The 26952-nt window shown below is 37.5% G+C and overlaps 1 protein-coding gene across 3 annotated transcripts; it reads right to left on the minus strand.

The window, feature by feature from the left end:
• Ifi211 (interferon activated gene 211) lies at nt 10204-26952 on the minus strand. 3 transcript variants are annotated; one of them, XM_017321420.2, is made up of 8 exons: nt 26679-26952; nt 21462-21746; nt 19997-20193; nt 19338-19496; nt 17559-17651; nt 15485-15907; nt 13209-13397; nt 10204-10508 (listed from the first exon to the last, which is right to left on the minus strand). In XM_017321420.2, the coding sequence occupies exons 2-8, from the start codon at nt 21724-21726 to the stop codon at nt 10464-10466; spliced, it is 1371 nt and encodes a 456-aa protein (XP_017176909.1). In that variant the 5' UTR covers nt 21727-21746; nt 26679-26952; the 3' UTR covers nt 10204-10463. The 3 variants fall into 3 exon arrangements, with proteins under 3 accessions (XP_017176909.1, NP_001288674.1, NP_001028622.1); NM_001301745.1 differs by lacking the exon at nt 17559-17651 and having other exon boundaries at nt 10206-10508; nt 19997-20187; nt 26679-26911; NM_001033450.4 differs by lacking the exon at nt 17559-17651 and having other exon boundaries at nt 10206-10508; nt 26679-26911.

The following is a 26952-nucleotide window of genomic DNA, read 5'->3' on the forward strand; positions in this document are numbered from 1 at the left end:
AGAATGATATTTTTGATTATTCCTGCATAGTGGCTTTTGAGAATACCAGAAAGATTTTGCTGACAGGACCCTGATACAGCTCTCTCTTGTTAGGCTATACCAGTGCCTGGCAAATACAGATGTGGATGCTCACAGTCATCTATTGGATGGAACACAGGGACCCCAATGGAGGAGCTAGAGAAGTACCCAAGGAGCTAAAGGGGTCTGCAACCCTATAGGTGGAACAACAATATGAACTAACCAGTATCCCCCAGAGCTGTGTCTCTAGTTGTATATGTAGCAGAGGATGGCCTAGTTGGCCATCAATGGGAGGAGAGGCCCTTGGTCTTATGAAGATCATATGCCCCAGTACAGGGGAAAGCAAGGCCAAGAAGTGGGAGTGGGTGGGTTGGGGATCAGGGCGGGGGAGGACATAGGGGGCTTTGGGGATAACATTTGAAATGTAAATGAAGAAAATATCTAATATAAAATATTTACAAAGAAGAGTCAGAACAAAAACATCTTTTCATTTTCCCTTCTGAAAAGCAGACCTTTATCCTGTCAGTTTTCTCATGAGCTGAAGGAAGTACTTCAGAGAAAACTGACAAAACTGACAGGATGAAGCACACACTTAGGGATTTGTAACACTCAGCAAAATAATTATTGAATCACGTTACACTTTCTTGTGCTGATGCATGTTTTAAATTTTATTGCTATCATTCCTTATGACTACGAATAAGTAGACATGCCTAAAGATCTCATGTTCCAAATTCCACTCTGATATGCTACATGCAGAGTTCTGATGTCATGATACAATGCAACATAAGGTACCAATGCAGTGAGTGTTTCCAAATATACACCTTGCGAACGAAGGAACACATTAAAGAAAAAATTAGTGGGAAGTTTTCAAGATTATGACCATTGTTGTTATATTATGAAGATTTCATAAAGGACACAGGAAATTATTATAGCTGATGAGAAATGGCTGGGAGACTGTAGTGAATTCCTGTCAGGGGTCTGAGTTGACTTACAGATGCTGGAGAGGCCTGAGGTTGATCCTCCACAAGGTCAAGGTTGGACATTGCCTGGGACAGCATGTCTGTTTGTGTAGACTTATTGTTTGAGTTCTCCTATTTAAAATGAAAAAAAAAAAAAGGTTGTTCTCCTTTATACCTTGATAGTTACTTTCAAAGTCACAGACATTATTGGCACTTTTTCCTTTAGTTTTGTTCACAGAATATCTTTGCTCTCTAATTTTTTCCCTGGAATGACAGCACATCTTTAGATAACTTTACATTCCAGATACCTTAACAAAGATTACAAACTACAGTGTGCAAATATGTTTTAAATATTAGTTTGCTCTCAGTTTTTCTGCCCTCCACTCCATGACTTCTTCTTTGTGCCTGCTTGCCGGTTCTTGCTGGGTTCCCCTTTTCTATGCAAGATTGTCCCAACTTCTGCTTTCTAATTGCATCTATTCACCCACCCTTTCCATTTCTACCCTCTCTGATGACTTCTTCCTTCCTGCTCATGATCTCTTTTCTACCTTTGTGGCTTACTCACAACTTCACATCCGTGTCCCCCACCCCACACACATAATGTGTAAGTACAATATTTCACATTACAAGTGCTCTTCTGTGATGGAATGTGTGGCATAATTGTATTGGACACTGACCACAGATAGATTGGTCAATTACAACTTTTACTTGTGTTTTTCTTTGCATTCCACATTCTCTCTAATTAAGATATTAATTTTTCTACTTGTCTTCAAGATCTGAAATCCTCTCGTCTATAATCTGTTGGAGGAGCCTATATCTGAGATGTTTGACTTCCTAAGTTTTTTTTTCATTTCCAGTTATATTTAAGTTTGGGTTTCCTTAGTGATTCCTTATCTTCATAAAATGCTATTTTCATGTTTGAATTGTTATAATCATGTCATTCAATTCTATGTATTTTCAAAACCTTTATAAAGCCTTGTCATATCTTCAAGCGTATGTAAAATTGCTATTTCAAAGTCTTTGCCTCATGATTCAGATAAATTTCTTTTCTCTGAGCCTGTTACAGATTGCTGTTTGCAGGAAGAGTCATATTCTCCTGGTTGCTCTTATTTGTATTTTTGTTCTGGAATCTATATCCAAGGAGTTACAATATTTGAAGAGGTTGTGGATTTGCTTTAAAATGTATTGAAAAGTGGAATGCAAGCTGCCAAACAGGAAATTCAATTAATACTCCTTTCTAGTTATAAGCCTATGAACAACAACAATGGCCATCACAGAAAGATATATCCAATGGGACATAGTGGCCCTTGTATTTTGGAGGTAACCAACAACTCTCCAATTGGACCTAAGAAACCCTCGACTGCAAGGACTTTATACATAATCCTGAAAACCTAGACAGATACTGGCTGGTGAGGTCATGGTCCCTAGAGAAAAGGAGAACGGCCAATTTGATTTCCTAAACCAGTAAAATTGCCAGCTGCATTTCATTCTAAAAATTCATCCTTAAACCTACAGATAAGAATAGCTCTCACCATTCTTCAAAGAAGCTACTTTTTGAAGCAAGTGAAAATATCACATGAATCCTCAACTGATAAAAATCAACAGAGTAACAGGCTATGATCCCATCCCTAGTTGACACATCTATAATATTCTATGCCCAAGGCTCAGGGAAGAGATAAAAGAAGGTAAAAAAAACTAGATGACCAGGTTGTTTATTGCAAGAGAGAGAATGTATTCTATATATGGCAGAAGCAGCATCCATGAAAATTTAATAATATGGCTGCCTTAATAAGTCATTCACAATGACAACAGGAGTACACATGCCAACCTGAATTGATGAAATCTCAAATACCTTGTCTCTAGATGAAGATCTACAGGAATTAAAGGCTATTAAGATAGGTAGAATCAATCTTTTCCGTGTTGAGCCAAGCCTCCTGCCAGGTTATATCTAATCCCTAGCGGCCATCCCTAATCATGGATACATACAAACAACACACATACATGGAAGAACCAACACTGATCTTGGCTTCCACACAGCCACCTGCTCTCTTTAGAACAGGGGCAGGACTCACCATGCTGGAAATTTCTCCCGTGATTCTTTATCTTGATCCTAGTTGTTCAACAAGGCAAGAAACTGAGCTTGTCTTCTTTGAGTAGGAAGATAAATGAATTTGCTATCAGATGGACAGCAAATTAAGTATTTATAAAAATGTAAGGGAAATGACACTGGTTAAATACTCTTCTCTGTATGAGCTCTTCTGGGTGTCTCTGAGTGATCTCCTTGAGTTGGCAGTGACTAATCAGTGAGAAACATCCCCCTAATATTCACAGATTTTGACTTATTGCACAGGAAAACAGTCACAAGGACACTCATCTATACTCAGTAGTTATTCTGACAAATCATAACAGGTACAAGTTCAGACATGGACAGGTTCTTATCGAACACACTTATAGGTAGATGTCTAGGAGTCAACATACCATTCAAGTTGCATAACATCTCATTTAAAAGAGGTAAGATTTTCATCCCCTCCTCCCTCTTATGACATGGAACCTGAGAGGTGACAGAAATACAATTAGTAAGATATCTATTACCACTAGTATTTGAATGCATCTACTAGAAAGAGGATGGTCTGAGTTGGAATTGCTTTTCTTTAAAACACTTTCTGATGGACTTATTTATTCACTGCTGCAAGCTGTGGATTTCAGAGTATGAGGTTGCTATAATATACAAGTCCAATCTCAAGTAAAAATACAGCAGTCTGTCATTGGCTGTCTTCTGGATGGCAGAAGTGAAAATAGTGCCTTAGTGTTTCTGCATTATTTGTGGATAGGTAGGTCAGCTTGAGGCCTATTTAATAAAGGTTTCAATTCCCTGAAAAGCATGTAAGATCTCTTAGCTTCTAGAAGCATCAGGGCTTAAAAGCACTTCTCTAATTGTGTTTTTTCAAGTTTACTAGTGGATGGTTTCTGGAATAATATTTTTAAACTACTACAATCATGTGACATGGAGCCAGAATATATGAGATGCGTTTTAAGATCTGGTTCTTGGCAGGTTTTGAGCTCTTTTGTGTATGACAGCAGTGGGTGACAGGAGCCAGTAGTAAGGGGCAGCATCAAGTATACATTCAAGGTCACAGCTCTTCCTCAGGGTCTGAATATAAAGACTCCTAGATCTTGTATAAACCTAGGAATCTTAGTTCTCTTGATATGTGCTATATATGAAAAGGTTTAAAGACTAATATTGGAACCATCTAAAGACAGTTGAATAAAGAACAAGTTAAATAAAATATAATATAATATATGCATACATATATGTGTGGGTGTATGTATGTACATATATACATATTTTGCCTTAAATCCAAAAATTCAATGGCTGATTTCTCCCATGATATTAATGCCACTACTATACCCCTGGGCATATCTTGCCAAGCTTATAATGGTTGTGATCTGCATCCTATGATGAATACCAACATCACCTTGTATGTAAGTTTCCCATGACTAAGTCTTTAATTCCTAACCTATCCTTGTCTGCTTAGTTTTGGCCTGAGAAATCTGTATGAGAGGACAAATTTCCAAATATTTAGCTAATCCATAAAAATCAAGAAAAATGCCTGTTTAGCATTCTCTTGCTTCATCTTCTGCATAAAGTGGATTTAGGAGCTCTGACCTACCTAGTCCAGTGAGAGAGATTTGTGTGCTGCATACTAAATGATTTGATGCGAAAGCAAAGGATCCAGTTTTATGGTCTTGAGTTCTCAGATATAACAGCAAAAACATATGAATTGTACTAAAAATGTTTAAATTAGCCCGAAATAAGCTATATAGTTGATCATCATTGGAAAGAGAGGCCCCTTGGTCTTGCAAACTTTATATGGCCCAGTACAGGGAAAACACCAGGGCCAAGAAGTGGGAGTGGGTGGGTAGGGGAACAGGTAGGGGGATGGTATAGAGGACTTTCGGGATAGCATTTGAAATGTGAATGAAGTAAATACCTAATAAAAAATTGGAAAAAAATTGTGCTACTACCAGCAATGGATAATTGATTCCCCTCCTCTACACCATCATAGCATAAGCTGTCACTTGTTTCATTGGACTTAGTCATTATGACAGGTATGAGATGAAATATGGATTGGGGACCTGGGAGGGAAGGTGGACAGGGAAGGAGGATTGTTGTGGGGGGAGTGTGGGGGGAACTGATCTGGTATTGGATGAGGGAGAAGGACTTAAGCTGCGAGGGTCAGCAGAAAGAATGGAAACAGGCAACTTCAGGAAATAGGAGGTTGGGGTACCCTCCAGAATGCACCAGAGTTCTGGGAGGTGAGACACTCTCAGGATGCAAAGGGAGGGACCTTAGATGAAATGCCAGACAGTAGGAGGAGGGAACATATAGAGTGTACCTCCAGCAGGGAGACAGTACATCAAGTGAGGAATGGGATTGCCATCCCACAGTCACAACTCTGACCCATAATTGTTCCTGTTTGAAAGAACTGCAGGGATGGAAATGGAGAGGAGCCTGATGACAAGAAGGTCCATCAACAGGTCCAAAGTGGGATCCAGCTCAAGGGGAGGCCTGAAACCTGACACTATTAATGAGGTTATAGAGCACTCACAAAAATGGACCTAGCAGAATAGCATTCCAGAAGTCCCAACAAGCACCTGAATGAGTCAGATTCAGATATTTGCACCCAACTAATGGACAGAAGCAGCTGGTCCCCATTGTTGTATTATGGAAGGCTGAAAGAAGCTGGGGAGAAGGGCAGTCCTGTAGGAGAACCAGCAGTCTCAATTAATCTGGACCCCCAAGATTTCTCAAACACTGGACCACCAAACAGGCAGCATACACCAGCTGATATGAGGCAACCAACACACATTCAATAGAGGAATTCCAGGTCTGTGTTCATTCAGAGATGATGCACCTAACCCTCAAGAGACTTGAAGCCCCAGGGAGTTTAGAGGTCAGGTATGGTGGGGGGTGGGGGGACATCCATATGGAGACAGGGGAATGGGGAGGAGGTATGGTATGTGGAATAGTCAAGGGTTGATGGGGGTGAGAATAAAATACGGAGTGTAAAACAATGGATTAAATTTAAAAATAGAATCAAGAGAAAAGATAAAATATGGCAATAGTTTTGAATTGCATTTCCCTGATGGCTAAGGATTTTGAATAGTTAAGTGCTTCTCGGTCATTTGTGTTTCCTCTTTTGAGAATTCTATTTTCAGATCTGTACCCTACTTTTCAATTGAGTTATTTGTTTCTTGATTATCTAGTTTTTTGAGTTCTTTATGCATTTTGGATAGTAGCCCTCTATGAGAAGTGCAGTTTGTAAAGATCTTGTCCCAGCAGTGTGTAGACTGTTGCTTTGTTTGAGTGATGCCATCTTTGCCATGAAGAAGCTTTCCAACTTCCCATGGTCCCATTCATTAATTGTTTGGTGGTCTTGGTGCCTGTGCTAATGATGTTCTGTTTAGAAGGACTTTCTTTTTTCTTTTTTCTTTTCCCTTCTTGTTCTTGTTTTTCTTCTTGTTCTTGTTCTTCTTTTTTTTTTCCATTTTTTTTCCATTTTTTATTAGGTATTTATCTCATTTACATTTCCAATGCTATACCAAAAGTCCCCCATATCCACCCACCCCCACTCCCCTGCCCACCCACTCCCCCTTTTTGGCCCTGGTGTTCCCCTGTACTGGGGCATATAAAGTTTGCAAGTCCAATGGGCCTCTCTTTCCAGTGATGGCCGACTAGGCCATCTTTTGATATATATGCAGCTAGAGTCAAGAGCTCCGGGGTACTGGTTAGCTCATAATGTTGTTCCACCTATAGGGTTGCAGATCCCTTTAGCTCCTTGGCTACTTTCTCTAGCTCCTCCATTGGGAGCCCTATGATCCATCCATTAGCTGACTGTGAGCATCCACTTCTGTGTTTGCTGGGCCCCGGCATAGTCTCACAAGAGACAGCTACATCTGCGTCCTTTCAATAAAATCTTGCTAGTGTATGCAATGGTGTCAGCGTTTGGATGCTGATTATGGGGTGGATCCCTGGATATGGCAGTCTCTACATGGTCCATCCTTTCATCTCAGCTCCAAACTCCGTCTCTGTAACTCCTTCCATGGGTGTTTTGTTCCCAAATCTAAGGAGGGGCATAGTGTCCACACTTCAGTCTTCATTCTTCTTGAGTTTCATGTGTTTAGCAAATTATATCTTATATCTTGGGTATCCTAGGTTTGGGGCTAAAATCCACTTATCAGTGAATACATATTGTGTGAGTTTCTTTGTGAATGTGTTACCTCACTCAGGATGATGCCCTCCAGGTCCATCCATTTGGCTAGGAATTTCATAAATTCATTCTTTTTAATAGCTGAGTAGTACTCCATTGTGTAGATGTACCACATTTTCTGTATCCATTCCTCTGTTGAGGGGCATCTAGGTTCTTTCCAGCTTCTGGCTATTATAAATAAGGCTGCTATGAACATAGTGGAGCATGTGTCCTTCTTACCAGTTGGGGCATCTTCTGGATATATGCCCAGGAGAGGTATTGCTGGATCCTCCGGTAGTACTATGTCCAGTTTTCTGAGGAACCGCCAGACTGATTTCCAGAGTGGTTGTACAAGCCTGCACTCCCACCAACAATGGAGGAGTGTTCCTCTTTCTCCACATCCTCGCCAGCATCTGCTGTCACCTGAATTTTTGATCTTAGCCATTCTGACTGGTGTGAGGTGGAATCTCAGGGTTGTTTTGATTTGCATTTCCCTGATGATTAAGGATGTTGAACATTTTTTCAAGTGCTTCTCTGCCATTCGGTATTCCTCAGGTGAGAATTCTTTGTTCAGTTCTGAGCCCCATTTTTTAATGGGGTTATTTGATTTTCTGAAGTCCACCTTCTTGAGTTCTTTATATATGTTGGATATTAGTCCCCTATCTGATTTAGGATAGGTAAAGATCCTTTCCCAATCTGTTGGTGGTCTTTTTGTCTTATTGACGGTGTCTTTTGCCTTGCAGAAACTTTGGAGTTTCATTAGGTCCCATTTGTCAATTCTCGATCTTACAGCACAAGCCATTGCTGTTCTGTTCAGGAATTTTTCCCCTGTGCCCATATCTTCAAGGCTTTTCCCCACTTTCTCCTCTATAAGTTTCAGTGTCTCTGGTTTTATGTGAAGTACCTTGATCCACTTAGATTTGACCTTAGTACCTTAGACCCTTGGATTGGGGCAGGCACTGTGGTCCACTCACTAGAGGTCTGTTCTTCTTCTTATTCTTGTTCTTGTTCTTGTTCTTCTTCTTGTTCTTGTTCTTGTTCTTCTTCTTCTCCTTGTTCTTCTTGTTGTTCTTGTTCTTCTTCTTGTTCTTGTTCTTGTTCTTCTTCTTGTTCTTGTTCTTGTTCTTGTTCTTCTTCTTCTTCTTCTTCTTCTTCTTCTTGTTCTTGTTCTTCTTCTTGTTCTTCTTCTTCTTCTTGTTCTTGTTCTTCTTCTTGTTCTTCTTCTTCTTGTTGTTCTTCTTCTTGTTCTTCTTCTTGTTCTTCTCCTTCTCCTTCTCCTTCTCCTTCTCCTTCTCCTTCTCCTTCTCCTTCTCCTTCTCCTTCTCCTTCTCCTTCTCCTTCTCCTTCTCCTTCTCCTTCTCCTTCTCCTTCTCCTTCTCCTTCTCCTTCTCCTTCTCCTTCTCCTTCTCCTTCTCCTTCTCCTTCTCCTTCTCCTTCTCCTTCTCCTTCTCCTTCTCCTTCTTCTTCTTCTTCTTCTTCTTCTTCTTCTTCTTCTTCTTCTTCTTCTTCTTCTTCTTCTTCTTCGTCTTCTTCTTCTTCTTCTTCTTCTTCTTCTCTTTAGCTTTAAAAACCTTATGTGGTTAATGTGTGTTCTTTAGCATGCAACAAGAATGTTTCTCAAAATAAAGCTGCTGTGACTACATCTTCACACTGAATTTAGGACACACTGCTTTTCAATTGCTTTATTTTGGTATGGGAACACATTTCATCATTACTTTTTGTATTTTCATATACTCATTTCACAGAACACAGTACAATTCATTATAGCTAAAAGTGCAACATGCTACACAAAACATAGTACATGCCTGTGTGTTACTCTCTGTGTGAATAGCCAAAAGACTGTTTCATTTAGTGTTTCCATATAGAGTTAGCTTTAAATATCTTATGTGGTAAACGCGTGTTTTTAAGAAGACAACAATAAGTGGATATTAGCCCAAACGCTCAGAATACTCAAGATAAAATCCAAAGACCACATGAAGCTCAAGAAGAAGGAAGACCAAAGTGTGGATGCTTCAGTCCTTCTTAGAAGGGGGAACAAAATACTCACAGGAGCAAATATGGAGACAAAGTGTGTAGCAGAGACTGAAGGAAAGGCCATCCAGAGACTACCCCACCTAGGGTTTCTTCCCATATATAGTGAACAATTGCAGACACTATTGTGGATACAAAGAAATGCATGCTGACAGGAGCCTGATTTAGCTGTCTCCTGAGAGGTTATGCCAGAGCCTGACAAATGCAGAGGTGGATGCTCAAAGCCAACCATTGGACTGAGTACAAGGTCCCCAATGGAGGAGTTAGAGAAAGAACCAAAGGAGCAGAAGGGGTTAGCAACCTCATAGGAAGAGCAAAAATATCAAGCAACCAGACCCACAAGAGCTCCCAGGTACTTAAACCACCAATCAAATAGTAAAAATGGAGGAACCCATTTCTCTAGCCACATATGTAGCAGAGGATGGCTTGTCAGGTATCAATGGAAGAAGAGGCCCTTCATCCTCTGAAGTATTGATGCCTCAGAGTAGGGAATATGAGGATGAGGAGGCAAGAATGGGTGGATAGCTGGGGGAACACCCTCATAGAACCAGCAGGGGAGGGGATGGGATAGGGGGTTTGGAGGTGGGGACCTGGAAAGGGAATAACATTGAAAATGTAAATAAAGAAAATATTCAATAAAGAAAAGACAACAAGAATGTTTCTCACAATAGACAACTTTAGAATAGGACTTTGTTCATCTAAGAACTAAGATCAACAATTGATTAATGGGACCCCATAAGGTATAGAAATTGTGGATAGCAAAGAGTACAATTCATGGAGAGATAAAACAGACCACAGAGTGGGAGAGTATCTTAATAGACTATACTCTGGAAGTCCAACTGGAATGCAAAAATGATGAAATCTGATGCATTCTGACAGATTTGTCCACAGAGCATCTACCACTTTCAAACAGATCACTTATGAATTAAACAAATGACACACTGCACTTTGTAATGATGTCCCTTTAAAAAGACATGTTTATTATTTTTACAGTAGAGAAATGAAATCAAATTTTATTTTCATAGAAAAACAGAACAATAAGAATTTTTTCAAATGAAAACACAAAATCAGAAATCAGGTATGAAGATTAATCAATGGTTGGATATACTACTAAAGCTGTCATTTAGAGGTGACATTTCTATTTTGGCATCTCTACCTTAATTCCAACTTTTGGGTAATCATTTTCTTCTTCATTTTTTGTGCTTCACTGGACAGTTGATGCTTCTTTTTTTTTCCCAGCCTTGGTGACCTTAAAATAGATAGGGAGAGAGATTCAATAAGATCCAAGCAATTGAGATAAAGCACTGCTTATTTTTCTCCAGTCACCCATCCGTGCCTATTCCACTCAAGGGCCATATAAAACCTTTTGCCTTCTGAAAGGCTGCTGATCCTCTTTGCTTTATCTCCTTCATTGTATTGCCTTATTTTGAGCCACCCATTTCTGATTATGTGGCCCTTGAAGAGATAGATCTTTTCATTTAACTTGAGTTAACTTGAATTTATTTGGGTAGTTTAACTTGTTCCCAGATATGGTGAGAGGAATTATAACAAAAAGAAAAAGGATTGATTTATCTTGTTTGAAGCATTAATTAGACTACAAAAAAACCCACAAAACAAAAACAAACAAACAAAAACAAAGACAACAAAACAGGGCTGGAGAAATGGCTCAGTAGTTATGAACACTGTCTGCTCCTCTAGAGGTCCTGATTTCAATTCCCCGCAACCACATGTTGGCTCACAACCATCTGTAATAAGATCTGATACCCTCTTCTGCAGTGTCTGAAGACAGTGACAGTGTACTAGTTAATATGTAAAATAAACAAATAAATAAATCTTTAAAGAAAAACAAAATACAACAACAAACAAGGAAAACAAAATACCAAAGCAAAACTACATGAAGCTTTGGTTTTCTATTGGGCTGAGTTATTAGGTTCAGTGGGAACTGATGTATTCTTGCATTGATGAATCTTGAAAATAGAACAACTAATGCATATGTTCCTGTGTCAAAATGCTGCAGCAGTATTTGGACTGCTGTATATAGGGTATGTATTGTGTTAAAGCCAATTCTTATGTTTCAACGTATTTATTTCACAAGAGCCCCTTGATAATTATGTCTGTCATGAACTATGTTGACTCTGACCCCCTTCTTCTTTTAAATGTTCTATAACTGGGTTTCATGCAGCTTTCAATGTATCTTAGGTGCTTCCTTTGTTTATCTTACTTTGGAGTGCACTTTATCTCTAGCTATTGTTCCCCAATCTTGGGATCTATAACTGCCTTCACTCATCTGCATATTCATCTTGTCTAGGTATCTCCACACAGTAGCCTAGGTGGATCTCAGTTCCACTACTCATTGTCTTTGTCAGTAACTATTTCTGAGTATTTGAAGTTACATCTATGAAATGGAAATGCTATCTCTATTGCTGTTTAAAGTCCCAAATAATAGTAAATATTTGGTGGGTGTTCTCTCTTAGTATAAATGTAACATTTATCATACACTTTTTAAATATAGTACAAGTACAAGATTTGTCAAGTATCCCTAAATTTAAAAATACACATGAAGTTTGTTTCTATTTCAGATCTATTTCTATAGATTTCTAAGTCTCTATAAAGATTTAGAGATATTTACTAAATTTCTTATAGGCAGCTGGGAATGAACAATATCTGAACATATTTCTGCCCGCCATAGGTCATTTTCTTCTTTCCCAATTTTAGTATCAGTATCATTTATCCAGTTTCATAATGTTATCTCTCAATTGTTTTCGATGTTCTTTGAATGTATTTTATTTTTCACTACCATTCCCAAGCTGTAATAAAACCACAGGGTCCTTTTATTCTTAAGCAGTGGATACCTCCATTGATCAAAGGCCCATTTATTTTTCCTCTGCTTAATACAATTATTAAATAACTTCTTTAATGTGTTGGTAAAGTAGCTGCCTGGTTTTTAAAGTGATAGTCTTTGCAAGTTTTAATGGTGTACATCTATGGTGATTTTCATACTGCCTAATATTTCATAAGCAGTTTACAAAGTTCCTCAACATATAATATTAATATATAATACATTACATAGAATAACTGGTAGTTGTGTCTAACTAATATTTCTCCCTCCAAATGTTTCTCTGTAAGACAAATTTTCAAGACAGGTACAAAATTCTTTTTACTATTGTGTCAAAATGTTTAAGCTTTTATCCCTATAAAACCTTTCAACATTTACCTATTGGACAATGAATAATCCATTTCCTTATTTCTGACAATGCAACATTTCTCCAACCTTTTAAGCAATTCTTTGGCCTCATGTTCTCAAAGTCTTTCTCTTCCATATGTAGTTGAATTAATAGTGGTAATCCAAACTTTGGTATATTTTCAAACTAACTCTCTCTCTCTCTCTCTCTCTCTCTCTCTCTCTCTCTCTCTCTCTCTCTCTCTCTCTCTCTCTCCCTCTCCCTCTCCCTCTCCCTCTCCCTCTCTCTCTCTCTCTCTCTCTCTCTCTCTCTCATTTCTTCACAGAGTTAAGAAAATAGAACTACAAATTTCTCATGATGTGCTAGAGACCATGATAACTTACGAATAGACAGTCATTTCCTCTCTTAATGTTGATTTAATGTTCAACTTTCCCCGGGATCAGCCAACTCCTAATGATTAAAGCTGATGTTCAAAGCATATTTGATTTATCAACATCCTTGTTCTTAATCACATGGAAATCTATTTCCATGTCATTCTAACTTCTTCATACTTCGTGTTATTTAGCAAATATATAAAAGTTTTGGATTATTTCTCCAATATCTGTTTATAAAACTCTTACCCTTAGAAATGAGTATAAGGGCATCATCTGAATTTGTTTCTCCAGACACAGAACTGTCTATGTAACATATTAAACACTTCATGTTCAGAATCTTAAAGCAAAAGTCAAGTTCCTTTTTGGAAAATCCATTTGCTGTCTACATCCTACCTTGACGAAACTGTGGTCTCCACACACTAACTTTGGTTGTCCTCTTTCTCTTTTCAGGTGAAAGCAGAAGAGGTGGAGCTTATCTCCTTCCTTACAGTTGATGTTGTGCCATTGTCCACTCCCCACAACTTCTATGCTTCCTGAACCATCTTTTATTTCATAGCTTGTGTTCTGTGTTTTCACTTTTTTCTGGAAAAGTAAAATTAGCATTCATTTTCTGAAAAGTTATCTTATCTACATTCACTATTATACATTCAAAAAGATCATTTACTAGAAAAAATAATAGGAAAATATGAAGCCTGTTATAGACATAGGAAACATGTATATTCAGTGAAGTCTTACCCAGGAAGTTTTATTACTATTGGCATCATCTAGTGTGTTTGTATCCCAAGGGTAGAGCATCATTAATGAGGACATAGCTGGTATACAATCAAGTCAGCCAATGCACAGTTACTCAAAGTTCCAACTTCTTTTAAAGGCAAAGCAGAAGAAAGATTTTCCCACAGTTTCCAGTTTCCCACCAGATGCTGTTTTCTTAGCAATAGCTTATCTTGGTTTAAAGTGACCCAAACCTCCTTGCAGCCTGAGACATCTGCCTGAAGTCCACCTCTGAGGTGTGATGTTCAGTTAATCTATAAACACAGTTACTTTCTCATGAGAGAAGGAAAAACAAGGCCATTTCCTCAGGATTGCAGTTACTTGGCAGAACAGCAGGATTCCCTCCTTGAGAAAGTATATCTCCTCACTCATTCTTCTGAGAGTGACAAAGATCCCAGGTTTCCTCACAGCTAGCAAGCTGGGAGCAGTCTCCTCATGCCAGTTCTCTACAACTGTAATGACTTGCTTTCTAGATTTGGGGATTTCTTACTGGAAGTGCTAGGACAATAAATGTTCTGCCTGTTTCCACCGCTTCTTATTCCTCAACAGCCTGGATTCCCAGTAAATTACCTGAGGTCACGGGAATCAGAACTTTGAGCAGCCTTCTTTCTATCTTCTGCATGTAAGGGGATGAATTGACATTTGTTCCTTATGTTCGTTCATTCAATAGGTTACAGGGAATCTTCAAAACGGGTTAAGATTCCAATAACTTAGTCACTTAGATTCTCTTCCTACCTTTCTACAATATCATGTCCAATTAAGCCAATGTCCCCAATTACTCAAGCTATTACTCATAATCTTTCAACTGTGTTTATTTGCATAATATGTAAATAGTATGCTATAAAGCAATGGAGGTTTTAAAACGGAATTTAAAAAATGACAGAGTAAAAAGAAATAAACCTATAAAGTTTTTAGGACATTTGTTGAGTTCACCAAAGTTATCAGTTTTTATCTGAATTCTGAAAGCCTGAATTTTGCCATTGATGCACAAATGAGATGTTTGTATATATCTAGTAAATTTCTAAATCTAGTGAATGTAGAAAAGTATATTGATTTGCCTTCAAAATGTCATTTCCTTTAATAGTTGTCAGTTGCCAAGCTAATCAGAAATAATACATTAATTGATCAGGTTTAAATGATTAAACCTGCTACATGTAGAGATAGTCAATTTGTTTTATTGAATGGTTATGAGTTTAAGAGGATGCACTTATCCATCTAATGTACTTATGACTACAAAGTTGTCACAATATCCACACTTGTCCAGGTAATTTTTGAAACAGTCTCCAATTTATACTGTATTGAACATTACTCAAGCTATAACCCATAAACTCTTCAACTATGTTCATATTCATAGTCTCTGGAGAGTGTGCTATAAAACAATGGATTTTTTCCCATTTTTAAAAATTTTATTATTTTTTATTTTTTATTTTATTAGGTATTTATTTCATTTACATTTCCAATGCTATCCAAAAAGTTCCCCACAAGGAGCTTTAAAAAAAGACAGACTAAAGAACCATAAAGCTGACAAAATGAAGAAATTAATAAGTGTTGTATATTTGCATAGAGCTTCAAATACAAACTGTTAGCATGACACCAACCTGTGCCCTCTCACATTCCTGCTCACTGTGGCTGAGGGTAGGTATTTGTAAGTAGTAAAAGGAAGTATCTTGTACACCATTTCCAGAGAGTTCTCTCAGATCTATCTTAGGGAATTGAGTGTTAAGAGATCACCCAATCTTATTTCCTAATCTATTTGATGATTTCTCTTTTTATCCCTAGCCAAGGTAGAGTCTTGTGTTGCAATACTGTCATTAAGCACTAAATGAAAAATTATTATGGACAATATTTGTTTCCAGGTGTTGATGTAGAAGGTTAAAAGACAAGTTTTCACACCTTACCTTGTGTAATGTAAACACTCCATAGAACACTGTTCCAGAAGTACCCTTTTGAATATCACAGATCTTAGGACTGGCATTTGCATTTCTGGTAATACAGTTGGGCACTTCAATCATTTGTTTAGGAGCAGCCTCTAACACAGAGGAAGTCTCATTGATCTCCAGGATGCCTTTGCTCTCAAAGTAATTGGATATGGTGATAAAATTATTTTTTGTGAACTTCTCTTTCAAATCGATGTTGAAAACTTTCACATGGAAATACTGGCTCACTGTAGCCACTGTAGCATGAAACATGTTCTTTACTTCATGTTCTGGTGATTCATATTCAAACGGGTCTGTTGCAGTGAGCACCATCACTGTCAGGGGCTCTGAGTGGAGAACAGCACCTCTGGGAATGTTCTGGTTCTGGGGTTGTGATTTTTGGTTCTGTGTTGAACAAATGCAGGGATATAAACATATGAGTTTAGCAGAAATACAAATTAACCTTTACATGAGACAAATCTCAATCTCAACATTGTTCCTAACAATTTTTATGAATTTGTAAAACTGAAGATAAGCTAAACAGGAATTCTTTAGTTGACCAAAAGGCCAATGAATTAAAGCAAGGGGCTCCATCCACTGACATTTAAACACTTTCACTGAAAAAAAAGAGTTACTTTCTAACATGAAGAAAAGTGTTGGATATAAATACAGCACATTCTTTGAGAATAATTTTATGGAGTACTTAAGTCGAAATATGATTAATTCAAATAAAATCTTTACACTATGTCCAAAGCAGATAAAAATGGAAAATTAGATGTTTTTGAAAATAGACAATAATTATAAAATATCATAAAGGTGTCAAAGGTCTTTAGCTACCATCGGACTCACTGTGGGTTATTTTGAGGATAGAAATCACAGTGTATCTCCACAAGGTGTAACATTCTATCATTAAATGATCAAAAATACTAGCTGGCTCACAGCCCCTTCATTTAAATAGGCTCCAGTAGAGTTATTTTGTTAGAGACATGTCCTTAAACATGGATAGAGAGTTTTCCTGATCAGCAATGATTTGTGGAACCTGAGAGATATTGGTAGGATCTGATCTCTTTTCTGTATAGTGGTCTGAGCTCCCTGAATTTCAATGGAGTATTTGAATGGAGAGAAGATTCTCTAACTATGAGACAGTCTGCAAAGTGTCAAAAAGCTATGAACTTCATAGATTTTGAGTATATGGAGATAGTGTTTCTGTCTCCACAGACCCAATTGGATCTAATTTTTTGATCAGTGCAACCAATTAGTATGACACAAAAAAGTAAAGTAATACATTTAGTGGTGGTAATTATATATAAGTAAATAAATAGCAATGACTAGATTTAAATTAAAATAGATTTATTGGATATGTATAAAATAAATTAGCGGGCTATCATGAAAACTACAAAATGAGCCTTAAATACACACATTTAACGGATATTCTTTGAAGAAGAAAAAGAGTTTGTGGTAGTAGAAAATCAGTCTATAATGAATTATTTAATAAAGAAACACAAATACTGATGTCATCCTTGAATATAATATTCTTTTTTATTTTAGGGACTTGGAAAGACAGTCCTGATATGTAAAACTGTAAAAGCAAGTAAGAGACTAATAACTATTGTAACATGTTACACTAGAAGCTTTTCCTAAACAATTATAAAAAAATCTAAAAAAAAAAAAACAATGCAGAGAAAAACAGTTATAAGATCAGAACGGTAAGTTCTGGGGTGAGTATAAATGGCTTCTGGTTTTGCTTGACTACTTGATTATATTTCCTCAAGTTAGTTAAAAAACAAAGAGGGAGGGAAGGTGGAGAGACAAAGAGACGAAAGTGAACTTAGAGAGAATAGATGGCGACACTGTTGTGGTTTTCCTTCTGTGACAAATAATTTATTTCCTCCTATGCATACTCAGAAAAAATAAGTGGCACCAATCATCTTCTTTCCCATATGTTATCAAGCTAACATTGAATCTGATGAAATATTTGACAAGTCTAAATTGAAGGTAGCTTGACCTGGAAGAATAACCAGGAGGTAGTAATTTGTAGCTCACTCCTTTCACTCACAGTTTCTGGTGAATGGCCTCTTGTCCTGGACTTCACACATTCTTTAACTTCCCTCGCTATGATCATTTTCCTCTCCAATAACTGGCCTTTTCCCTGTTAATTTCATTTAATACCTTTTCTTTAATACAACATGTACTTATCATGATTCCCTTCCCCCAACTTCCCCAGATTTTCCCCCACTACCATTCCACTTCATGTTCTTTTTCTCATTCTAAAAATGTAAAATAAAAACTGAAAAACAAAAGAAAACAGAAAAGAAAAATCCCAAGCAAAACAAAATAAATAGCCCTAAAAATAACACACGGAGTTTGCTTTGTGGGACATGCTCTAGACTGTGGTTGATATCATCTGTTGGAGAAAACACATTTTTCCATTTCCTAGTATATATCAACTGAAAATAGCTTTGTTGTTAGGCATAGGATTCTGTTTCCTCCTCTGCTTTTCCTCCACTTCTTCTTCTCAGTTGTGGGACCCCATCTGGCTTGAATATTTGCTGTTTTAATGTGTGCCACTACAGTCTCTGAATTCATATTTGGAACTCTCCTGTTTATGTGAAAGAAAATATTGCCTTGGCGTCATCTTTCCCTTTCAGGTAGAGTCCCGAGTCTTGAGGAGACAGTTAATAAAGATATCCCATTGAAGAATGACTGTTCTAAAATCTCTCACTGTGTGTAAATTGGCTAGTCATGGGTCTCTGTGTCAATTCCCACCTATGGCAAGAAGCATCTTTGATGCGAGCTGAATGAGGCACAGCTCTATAGGTATGGCAACATATCATTAGGATTCATTTTATTGCTATGTTCCTTTAGTAGAATAATAGTTGTAGGTTCTCTCCTAGGCAAATGACCTATTTAGTCTCAGATTCCTGACTCCTTTAGCAGTGTCTGGTATGGGTTCCATCTCTTGGAGTGGGCTTTAATTCCAATCAAAAAGTGGTTAGATACTCCCATTTCAGCTCTATTATTTCTTTGTTTTGTGACCTCTAAGCCTCACGAGGTATCTATCAGAGCCTTACCTGGACAAGACAGCCCTCATCTATCCTTCTTAGCTATGCTAATCCTTTTGTTTTTCTTGCACTAATAATATCTCAGGTTTTTAAGTATCTATAGGAAAAATAGGGAAACCATAATCTTAAAAGTAAACAGCAAAATTGAAACACAAATATTAGTTCTGTATCATAACTGGTAATAATACAAGAGTATATTATCCAGTTAAGCACAATCCATTTCCAACCCGGCATGGATAGGACTTCTGCGGGGACATATTAAAGCTAGAGCAAGATACCAACACTTGAATTCAGTGGATAGATAGGTTTAGACACTTACAGTCCTTTAAGATGGAATGGCTATACAATGTGTCAACAGTTCTGAAGAAGTGAGTACCCTAATATGCATTTTAAAAAGTTAACAGGTTAGTTGTATAAAAGAAAGATATGTGAGAGTACAGAGAGGAGAATGGAGTCCATTGCTTCTGACTCTTTGCTTGCCTCTTCCTACCTGGGATCAAAACAAGCAGACAAACTCCTCATTGACAGAGGTAACAAGTTCATTAAACAGTCTATCTAAATGAAAGGTTGTGTATGAGTCAGCTAATTCTATATTTGTATTACATATTTTTTGCATCTGTTTCTGTCCTTGTATGATGATCTTTATCATATCCAGTATCTGTGTATGTTTGATTAATTAAACCTCAGGGAGAAGTGGGGGACATGGTCAGAATTTCAAGACTTGCTCTTGGTACGTGGACTGAAGAAATGAAAGGGGAACAAAAAGCTTGTACCTTAGCCGAAAGAATGTTAGATGAAGCCGAAGATGAGCTGTGGAGTATTGGTGACTGGCACATGGCTGTGGGTTCTTCACAACAGGGAGGCTGATCTGGTTCCTTAGCCGCCTTGCTCTTTTTCACTCCAGTCTCTTCTTCTCTCATACTTTTTCTTTTCTGAAAGTATATCCACTGCCCTGTTAATGGATCTAATCAATTGAGCAGAGTGTGTCTTCCTTATTAGGTAGTAGATTTATTATGACTGAATATGTTGGGAACTTGAAGGAGTAGCACCCACCCTCTGGCCAGGTCTAAACTATGATCATTAATAGTGATAAAAAGTTGTGTATAAGTGGGTTTGTCAAAAAAATGGAGAAGAAAAGTTATATGAATCATTTTTTTTCTATTTTTACTTCTATGGTAGGACAAAATTTAATTTGAATTAGAAAACTAGGTGTGTGTAAATATGCAACAACCATGTCTCAACCTGATTTTCAAGTTCATGAGATCTTAGTAGGAATGAACACATATTAATGCCACATGATCATTTATCCTGTGCTTCAGTGAAAGCTTGAAGAGAAACTGATACAACAGTGAGTACATGATAGACTGGGCAGGGGGAAGAAATCACCTCTGCCTGTCTGCACTGCCAGGCCACCACTGTTCCTCAGGCTCACCTGGGCTGTGGAAGTCCCCGCCTGAGCTGTGGAAGTCCCCGCCTGAGCTGTGGAAGTCCCCGCCTGAGCTGTGGAAGTCTCTTCCTGGGTTGCAGAAGTCTCGCCTCTTTCAGATGCTAACATGTGGCTTGTAGTTGATGTAGGTGTTGCAGGACCTGCTTCTTGACCATTTTTTTCCAGTGATGTTTCTCCTGTTACTAGGATGTGGAGACTTTTTTTTATCAGAACAAATGCGTGAACAGGAAAGCCCACATAAACCAAAATAGATGGTCTAGGGACCATCAAGTCTTTCTGCCATTTCCTCTCTGGTGCATTTATATCGATGCTTATTCCAAAGTTTACTCTAGCAACACAACTCTAAAGGCACAACTTTTGATACCATCTTCTGTTAATCAATGTTTTCTTTACACGTCCCATATAAAATGAGAAATCCCTTCCTGCTCTTGAAGCCCATGTATCTCAGTCAAGCTTTTCTCATTCCCATTGTCCTACATTATCTTAAAATACACAATTTATCACATTGATTTGGTCATGTTTTGTGCATAATACACTCAAATAATAGATACAAGTAAAAGGAAATCTGACATAAACTTGTGAAATAAGATTTTAACTTTCTAAAGTCTTTTTACCCAACTCGATAATTTTATGAACACTGGTGTTTTGTTTGTTTGTTTGTTTGTTTGTTTTGTTTTGTTTTGTTTTGTTTTTCGAGACAGGGTTTCTCTGTATAGCCCTAGCTGTCATGGAACTCACTTTGTAGACCAGGCTGGCTTTGAATTCAGAAATCTGCCTGCCTCTGCCTCCCAAGTGATGGGATTAAAGGTATGTGCCACCAAGTCTGGCAACTCACACCTTCTTAAGGATATATTTAATCAAAGTTTATCCTTATGTTTGTTAATACAGAGGATAGATTGGTATTCTTAAAATAGGTGACATAATTTGTTAATTTATATACTTAAATATAAATCTTAACTTTGTTCTTTAGATTTATTACTTTTCAACTTCTAAGTTACATCTGGAACACCAATCTTTGATCACCTTCTCTTTTTGTCTGAAATATACACACCAAATATACTCCTTAAATTGCAAGTATACTAGCCGGGCACTGGTGGTGCACACCTTTAGTCCCAGCACTTGGGAGGCAGAGGCAGAAGCAGAGGCAGAGGCAGAGGCAGAGGCAAAGGCAGGTGGATTTCTGAGTTCAAGGCCAGCCTGGTCTACAGAGCGAGTTCCAGGACGGCCAGGGATACACAGAAAAACCCTGTCTTTAAAAAAAAAGAAAAAAAAAGAATAAATTATAAGAATCCTTTGGAAGACAAACGTCCTCAGTAGCTAATCCAAAGAACCAATATGCCGATGGCCTTTGAGATGCAAACTGGAAATATGACAGCTATGTGTGGACTTCAAGGTTAAGAAGGGAGTGGAGATAATAAGACACAGGCAGGGACAGGGTCTTCTGTGTTACCTTCTGATCTCTCTTTTTTAAGAATTTCAGCTCGTTTTCTAAGAGCTGGTACTTCTTCACAAAACTCAATCAGTTTGCCCAATCCAGAATCAGCTGGAAATTTCTCTTCCATCATGTTAGCAATCTGAATCGTGGTGTATTGCTCTTGGTTGTCTCTTTCCAGATTTAAATCTCTGGCCAGCAATGACTTAAATAAGCTAAAATAATGCTTATTGATACATTCAAGTCCTCTCAGCAGAACAATTCTCTTGTATTCATTCACCATCTTTGAAGTTGTTGCTGAGCCTGGAAGAAAAAAAATTGGCATATGTATGTTGTGCATGTATTCAGAAATTTCTGAAGAAAGACATGACTATGGGAATGAATGAGGTATGTGGAAATACTGGATATAGATATGTTCACAGATAGAGTGAAGTATAATAGCTATTTATGTCACGAGGAATATTGGGAAAGAACTGCATTATTAGGAAAACTTTTGAAATAATCTTCATTATTAGTAATGATTGTTGAGTTGGGTCAAGGGTAGCTGTGATGAATAGTTGTCTGGAAATCGCCTGTGTGCCAGAACGTTGAAGCATGGGCTTGTGGCCTCTCTTCTTTTCCCTAAAGTTTCCTGCACCTTTCGCTTTTTGTCTGTCTTTCAGATCCTAACCCTTGTACCTACTATGGCTCTATTGGTTTCTTTTCTTGTCACTAAGATAAGAACATCTGCCAGAATTAACATATGGGAAGAATGTTTATTTTGCCTTACAGTCTCTCAGTGGGTAATTTTTAGTGCCTGGGACCCAGTCTTTGACCATAAAGCCTGTTAAATTTCTACAAATACAGTTGAATAAGAGTGTTTAAGTTAGAACCCAGGAGACTATAATCCTCTAGTTCTGGGTCTATGTTCCTACATCTGCCATGTAGGTTCTAGGCTCTATGGCTTCACAATCTCCCAAAACAGCATTGACAGCTGTTTCCTAAGTGTTGAAATGCTTGAGCTATGGAGAGAATTTTATATTCAAATCATGGTAATGACTAATGTGACAAATGAGGAAATGGGTTCAGTCTCTCTCTCACATTATATATGGGAACCTCCAGCCACAGCACTGTATCCCCTTTCCCATTATGTCTTCCATAAAATCTGTAAGTAGTCTCATCTTTTCCCTAGGATTGGTTAGTATATTTTCAGTCCTCATTGCCCCATTAAACTGTTACTTTATAGAACTTTTTCTGACTCTATCCTGCAGAATCAAATGTTTATTGACGGGGAATATTTCAACACTTGTTCCATCTTTATCCTTCTGTGCTCAGTATCTTTATATTGGTACCTTTAGAGAGCCACACATTTGTGGCAGTTCTGGGGTATATAATGAAGCCCAGAAGTAGAGGGATCTTTACAGAATAGAGGAGAATATTTGTAAGAGGTAAATTCATACTGATATTGCAAATATTAATGACCATTGGCATTGTAAATATGACAAATAACATTGTAAATACATGAAACACAAAAGATGAAAGGATGGAAAGAAGGAAGAAAGGATAATGAATAAAGATGGCTACTCAAAACTCCACAAACAATGCAATGCAAAAGGGGGCCAAAGAACTAAACAACCAAGTGAGAGGCATCCTTAGCAATACAGTCTTAGTATGTAGTTATGTTGGCTCACCAAGTGCTTTGGCAATAGCCTGTGGTTTTTGTTTGTTTGGTTTTGGTTTTTTTTGAGACTTCTGGGGCCTCATTGGCCAATATCTTATAGGGAGGGAATCTCACTTTGTAACTGCGGTTCTCATTTAATAATCCATTTTCTCTAACAGTGACATTGTCCACCCACACAAGGCAATTCTGTTCAAATATTTTTATGGTATATTTTTTAAATTATCTTACTAACTTGTGGGTTTCTATATGCTTTCTCATAAATCCTTAGTTGTGATTACCCCACATGTTACTTCTTTCCCCTGTTTGCATTCCTATTTGAGCCTTCCTTCATTTCACATGTATCAAGTTATACCTGTAACTCTTTTCTTAGTTCTTTTGTTAAATCGCATATTTCCGTGTAGCTTTTCATATATCCTTCCATAACAAATCAAGTCGTTCATAATTCTAGTACAGATTCAGGTGGCAGTCTTTTGTTCCTAGCATTTACTGAGGAGCTATTAGCAGATGGTAATTGTTGGGAGAAGGAAAAAAAATCATTGTTTCTGAAAGGTGAGCCCAAGGTAGAAATCTCAAGCTCCAATGAATGATCCCATCTCTACACACATGGGATCAGTAGCAATTGGATGTGGGCTATCTTACACATACATACATACATACATACATACATACATACATACATACAGAAAAGCAGATTGGTGGTTGGGTGGGGGATGTATTGGGGGAAGATAAAGCAATGAGATGATGTATGTTATGAAGTGAATTGATACTTCACTTTAAATCTGTATTAAATAAAGGAATAAATAAAAAACTTTAAAATTACTAAATATAAACTCATGAAAATGGTTAATTTTTTCTAACCATCAGAGAAAGTTAAATAAAAATTATATAAAATGTTAAATAATAGCTATACTGATGTATAATGTTATATACACTTATAATGTTTATTGTTACACAGATAAATAAATTCTGTAAAGGATTCACAGAAACAGAAAATATAGCACATTGTTTGAAAAAAATATAACGTAGCACACCTATTATAGAAAAAATATAGAAATCCCTTAAATATAAAAAGCACAACTAGTGTATTCTACTTCTTCAAAGGAAATGAAACAGGTATACACAGAGACAATTACACTTGTATATTTATTTCATCACTATTCACGATAGTTGAAATACAGAGTAAGGTAAATATCTTTTAGTGGATGAGTTACAAAGAAAATGAGAACTCGGGTACCATGGTACATGCATGAAAGTCCAGTCCTGTAGAAGTAGAAATAGCAGGATCAGGAGCACATGACTGTTCTCAATTGTGAGAGTCTACTCCAAACATAAATGAAACACACACACACACACACACACACACACACACACACACACACACACACACACACACACACACACACCATGCATGCTAAGTATACATTAAAAGGTCATAAAGTAGAGTCTGCTGTGCAAGCCTTATGGCCTGAGATTAGATCCCTGGAACTTTTGTTTTTGTTCTTGTTTTGTTTTTTTGAGCATGGTTTCTCTGTGTAGTCCCAGCTGTCTTGGAACTCACTCTGTAGACCAGGCTGGCCTAGAACTCAGAAATTCGCCTGCCTCTGCTTCCCAAGTGCTGAGATTAAAGGCGTGCGCCACCACACCCAGCTACCTGGAACTTTTATAAAGAAACAACTCCCCAATGTTGTCCTGTGGTTTCCACATACATATTGCGATTTGTATATAATTTCTCACATCCTCCCCCAAAACACACATCAAGTATTCATTAGCCATTCAAAGGAATGAATTTCTGTCATTTGAAGTTTGATTGAATTTGACTGAAACTGGCCATAAGTATGTTAAGTAAAACACGGCATGTACAGGAAGAGAAACATCTCACGTTTCATTTATTTACAAAAATAAACTTTGTAGAAGAATGAAACGGGATAGTGGTCAGTAGGGATGACAAGAGGCAGCAGCACTGGAAAAATGAAGATGTTCAGTAAAGGACATCAAAACTCAGCACACGTCTCATCCCAAAATAGGAAATCCTAACACATACAACTATTGATTGTTGAAGACAAGGAAATGTTTGTTACTTGGACTAGACTACTACACATTATAAGTACAAATTGGCTTTATAATGTGCCATATAAAATCTTTAAGCTAGAAAAATTATTAAGTCATTTAAACTAAAAATGTAAAAGTATACAGCATTTAGAAGGCAGGGATTGGCAGAAATCTCTGAATTTGAGGCCATCCTGGACTACATAGTCATTTCTAAGCCAATCAATGCTACATAGTGGGACCTTGTCTAAAGAACAAAAACAAAATAGATCAAAACAAAACAAAAGCACAAAATGATACAATTTTTAAAGTGGTTTAGAAAAATACAATACCTTCGAATTGCTGACAAAATACTATTTGATGGATTTAAACATAGTAGAAAAATTTGATGCTGAAAGAGCAATTTAAAGACACCAAAATTCTCTGCTAATATAGGTAAGGACCATCCAAGAAACATCATAAAGCCTGGAGGCTCACTACTTAACAATGAAAGATTTCAACCCAAGAAAAGTGAAACAATTTTAATTATATAATTACCAAATAATAACAAATTTTAGTTTTACAACATTACTCCCAGGACATTAAATAGTACTATGTAGTAAAATACAAAATTAATTGTAGACATTTAAGAGGGTCATGGCAGTGGGTGTCTATGATTCAAGGCGCCAGAGTCTGAGGGAAAGACAGAAGCTGAGGCAGAGGCCAGAGGACTGTAAGTTTGAGGCTGGCCTCAGCTATGTGCCAAGTTATCGGAAACCAGGCTTGGATAATGAAATTATTCTTTAAACAGAACCATTAACAAGCAATAATATATATTTAAACAGGTATGATATTGTCTATGACTATGGTTTAAATTTTATGCATATCTCAACTACTAAAATTTAGGCAAAACAGGATAAAAAATTAGAAAAATTACAGAAGAAATTAGTAACAGTGAACAAGTTTAACTTTCCTCATGAGTATTCACCTCCAGCATGGCATGAAGAGGAGAGTATGACAAATATTGTCTCTAACATCTGATACAGAAGGGAGCTAAGAGGAGAGCTAAACATAAAAATGTCCACAATCTATTTAAATAACTGTATTAACAAAAGTGGGACATTTTTCTCTACAGGCTAATGTGAGTTATCAAGTTGTATATGAATCTCAGTTTTGTATATTCACAAAACTGGAAAGTGTGGTTTTCATTTAACATGATTTTAGTTATCAATATTTTTTGTTTCTGTCTTGTCTTTTACACAGTCCTTCACCACAAACACCTTACTCCCATGTCTTCTCTAGTGAAGATAAATGAAGAACAGTGATAAACACTAACTCATGAAAACTCATAGGAATAGAGGAGGCATCTTTATTCTGTCATCGGCTGTCTTCCTAGTGAAGCATCGGAAACCAGCTACAGCAGGTTTAATGCTGTGAGTGAAGCTGGCACCAGCCTTGGTCCTCCACCATTCAACACTGATTTTTTTCTATGGTCCTTTATATTTCACAGATAGATCTGATCACATGTTTAAGAAACAAACAGAACTCACCTTCCTGGATATTTCTGCAGTGATGTACAGATCCTGAGACCTTCACCGGGTCAAGAAGTGGCCTGCTTGGCTTGAGTAGGTAGGCAGATAAGTCAGTAAATGAGAAACTGAACAGTTGGGTGTAAAGGAAGAGGGTAGTGATTACAAAACTCTCAGAGTTGTTTCATTTCTTGAGCAGCACTGGCTGTCTCTCCCTGTGCTGTCTCCCTCGGGTGAGGAGTGCTGAAATAGCCAGGCCTACTCCCAGTTTCGTTCATAGCTTTCAATTTCCCTG

Source organism: Mus musculus, chromosome 1 (genome assembly GCF_000001635.26).
Source record: "Mus musculus strain C57BL/6J chromosome 1, GRCm38.p6 C57BL/6J".
NCBI classification, from domain to species: domain Eukaryota; kingdom Metazoa; phylum Chordata; class Mammalia; order Rodentia; family Muridae; genus Mus; species Mus musculus.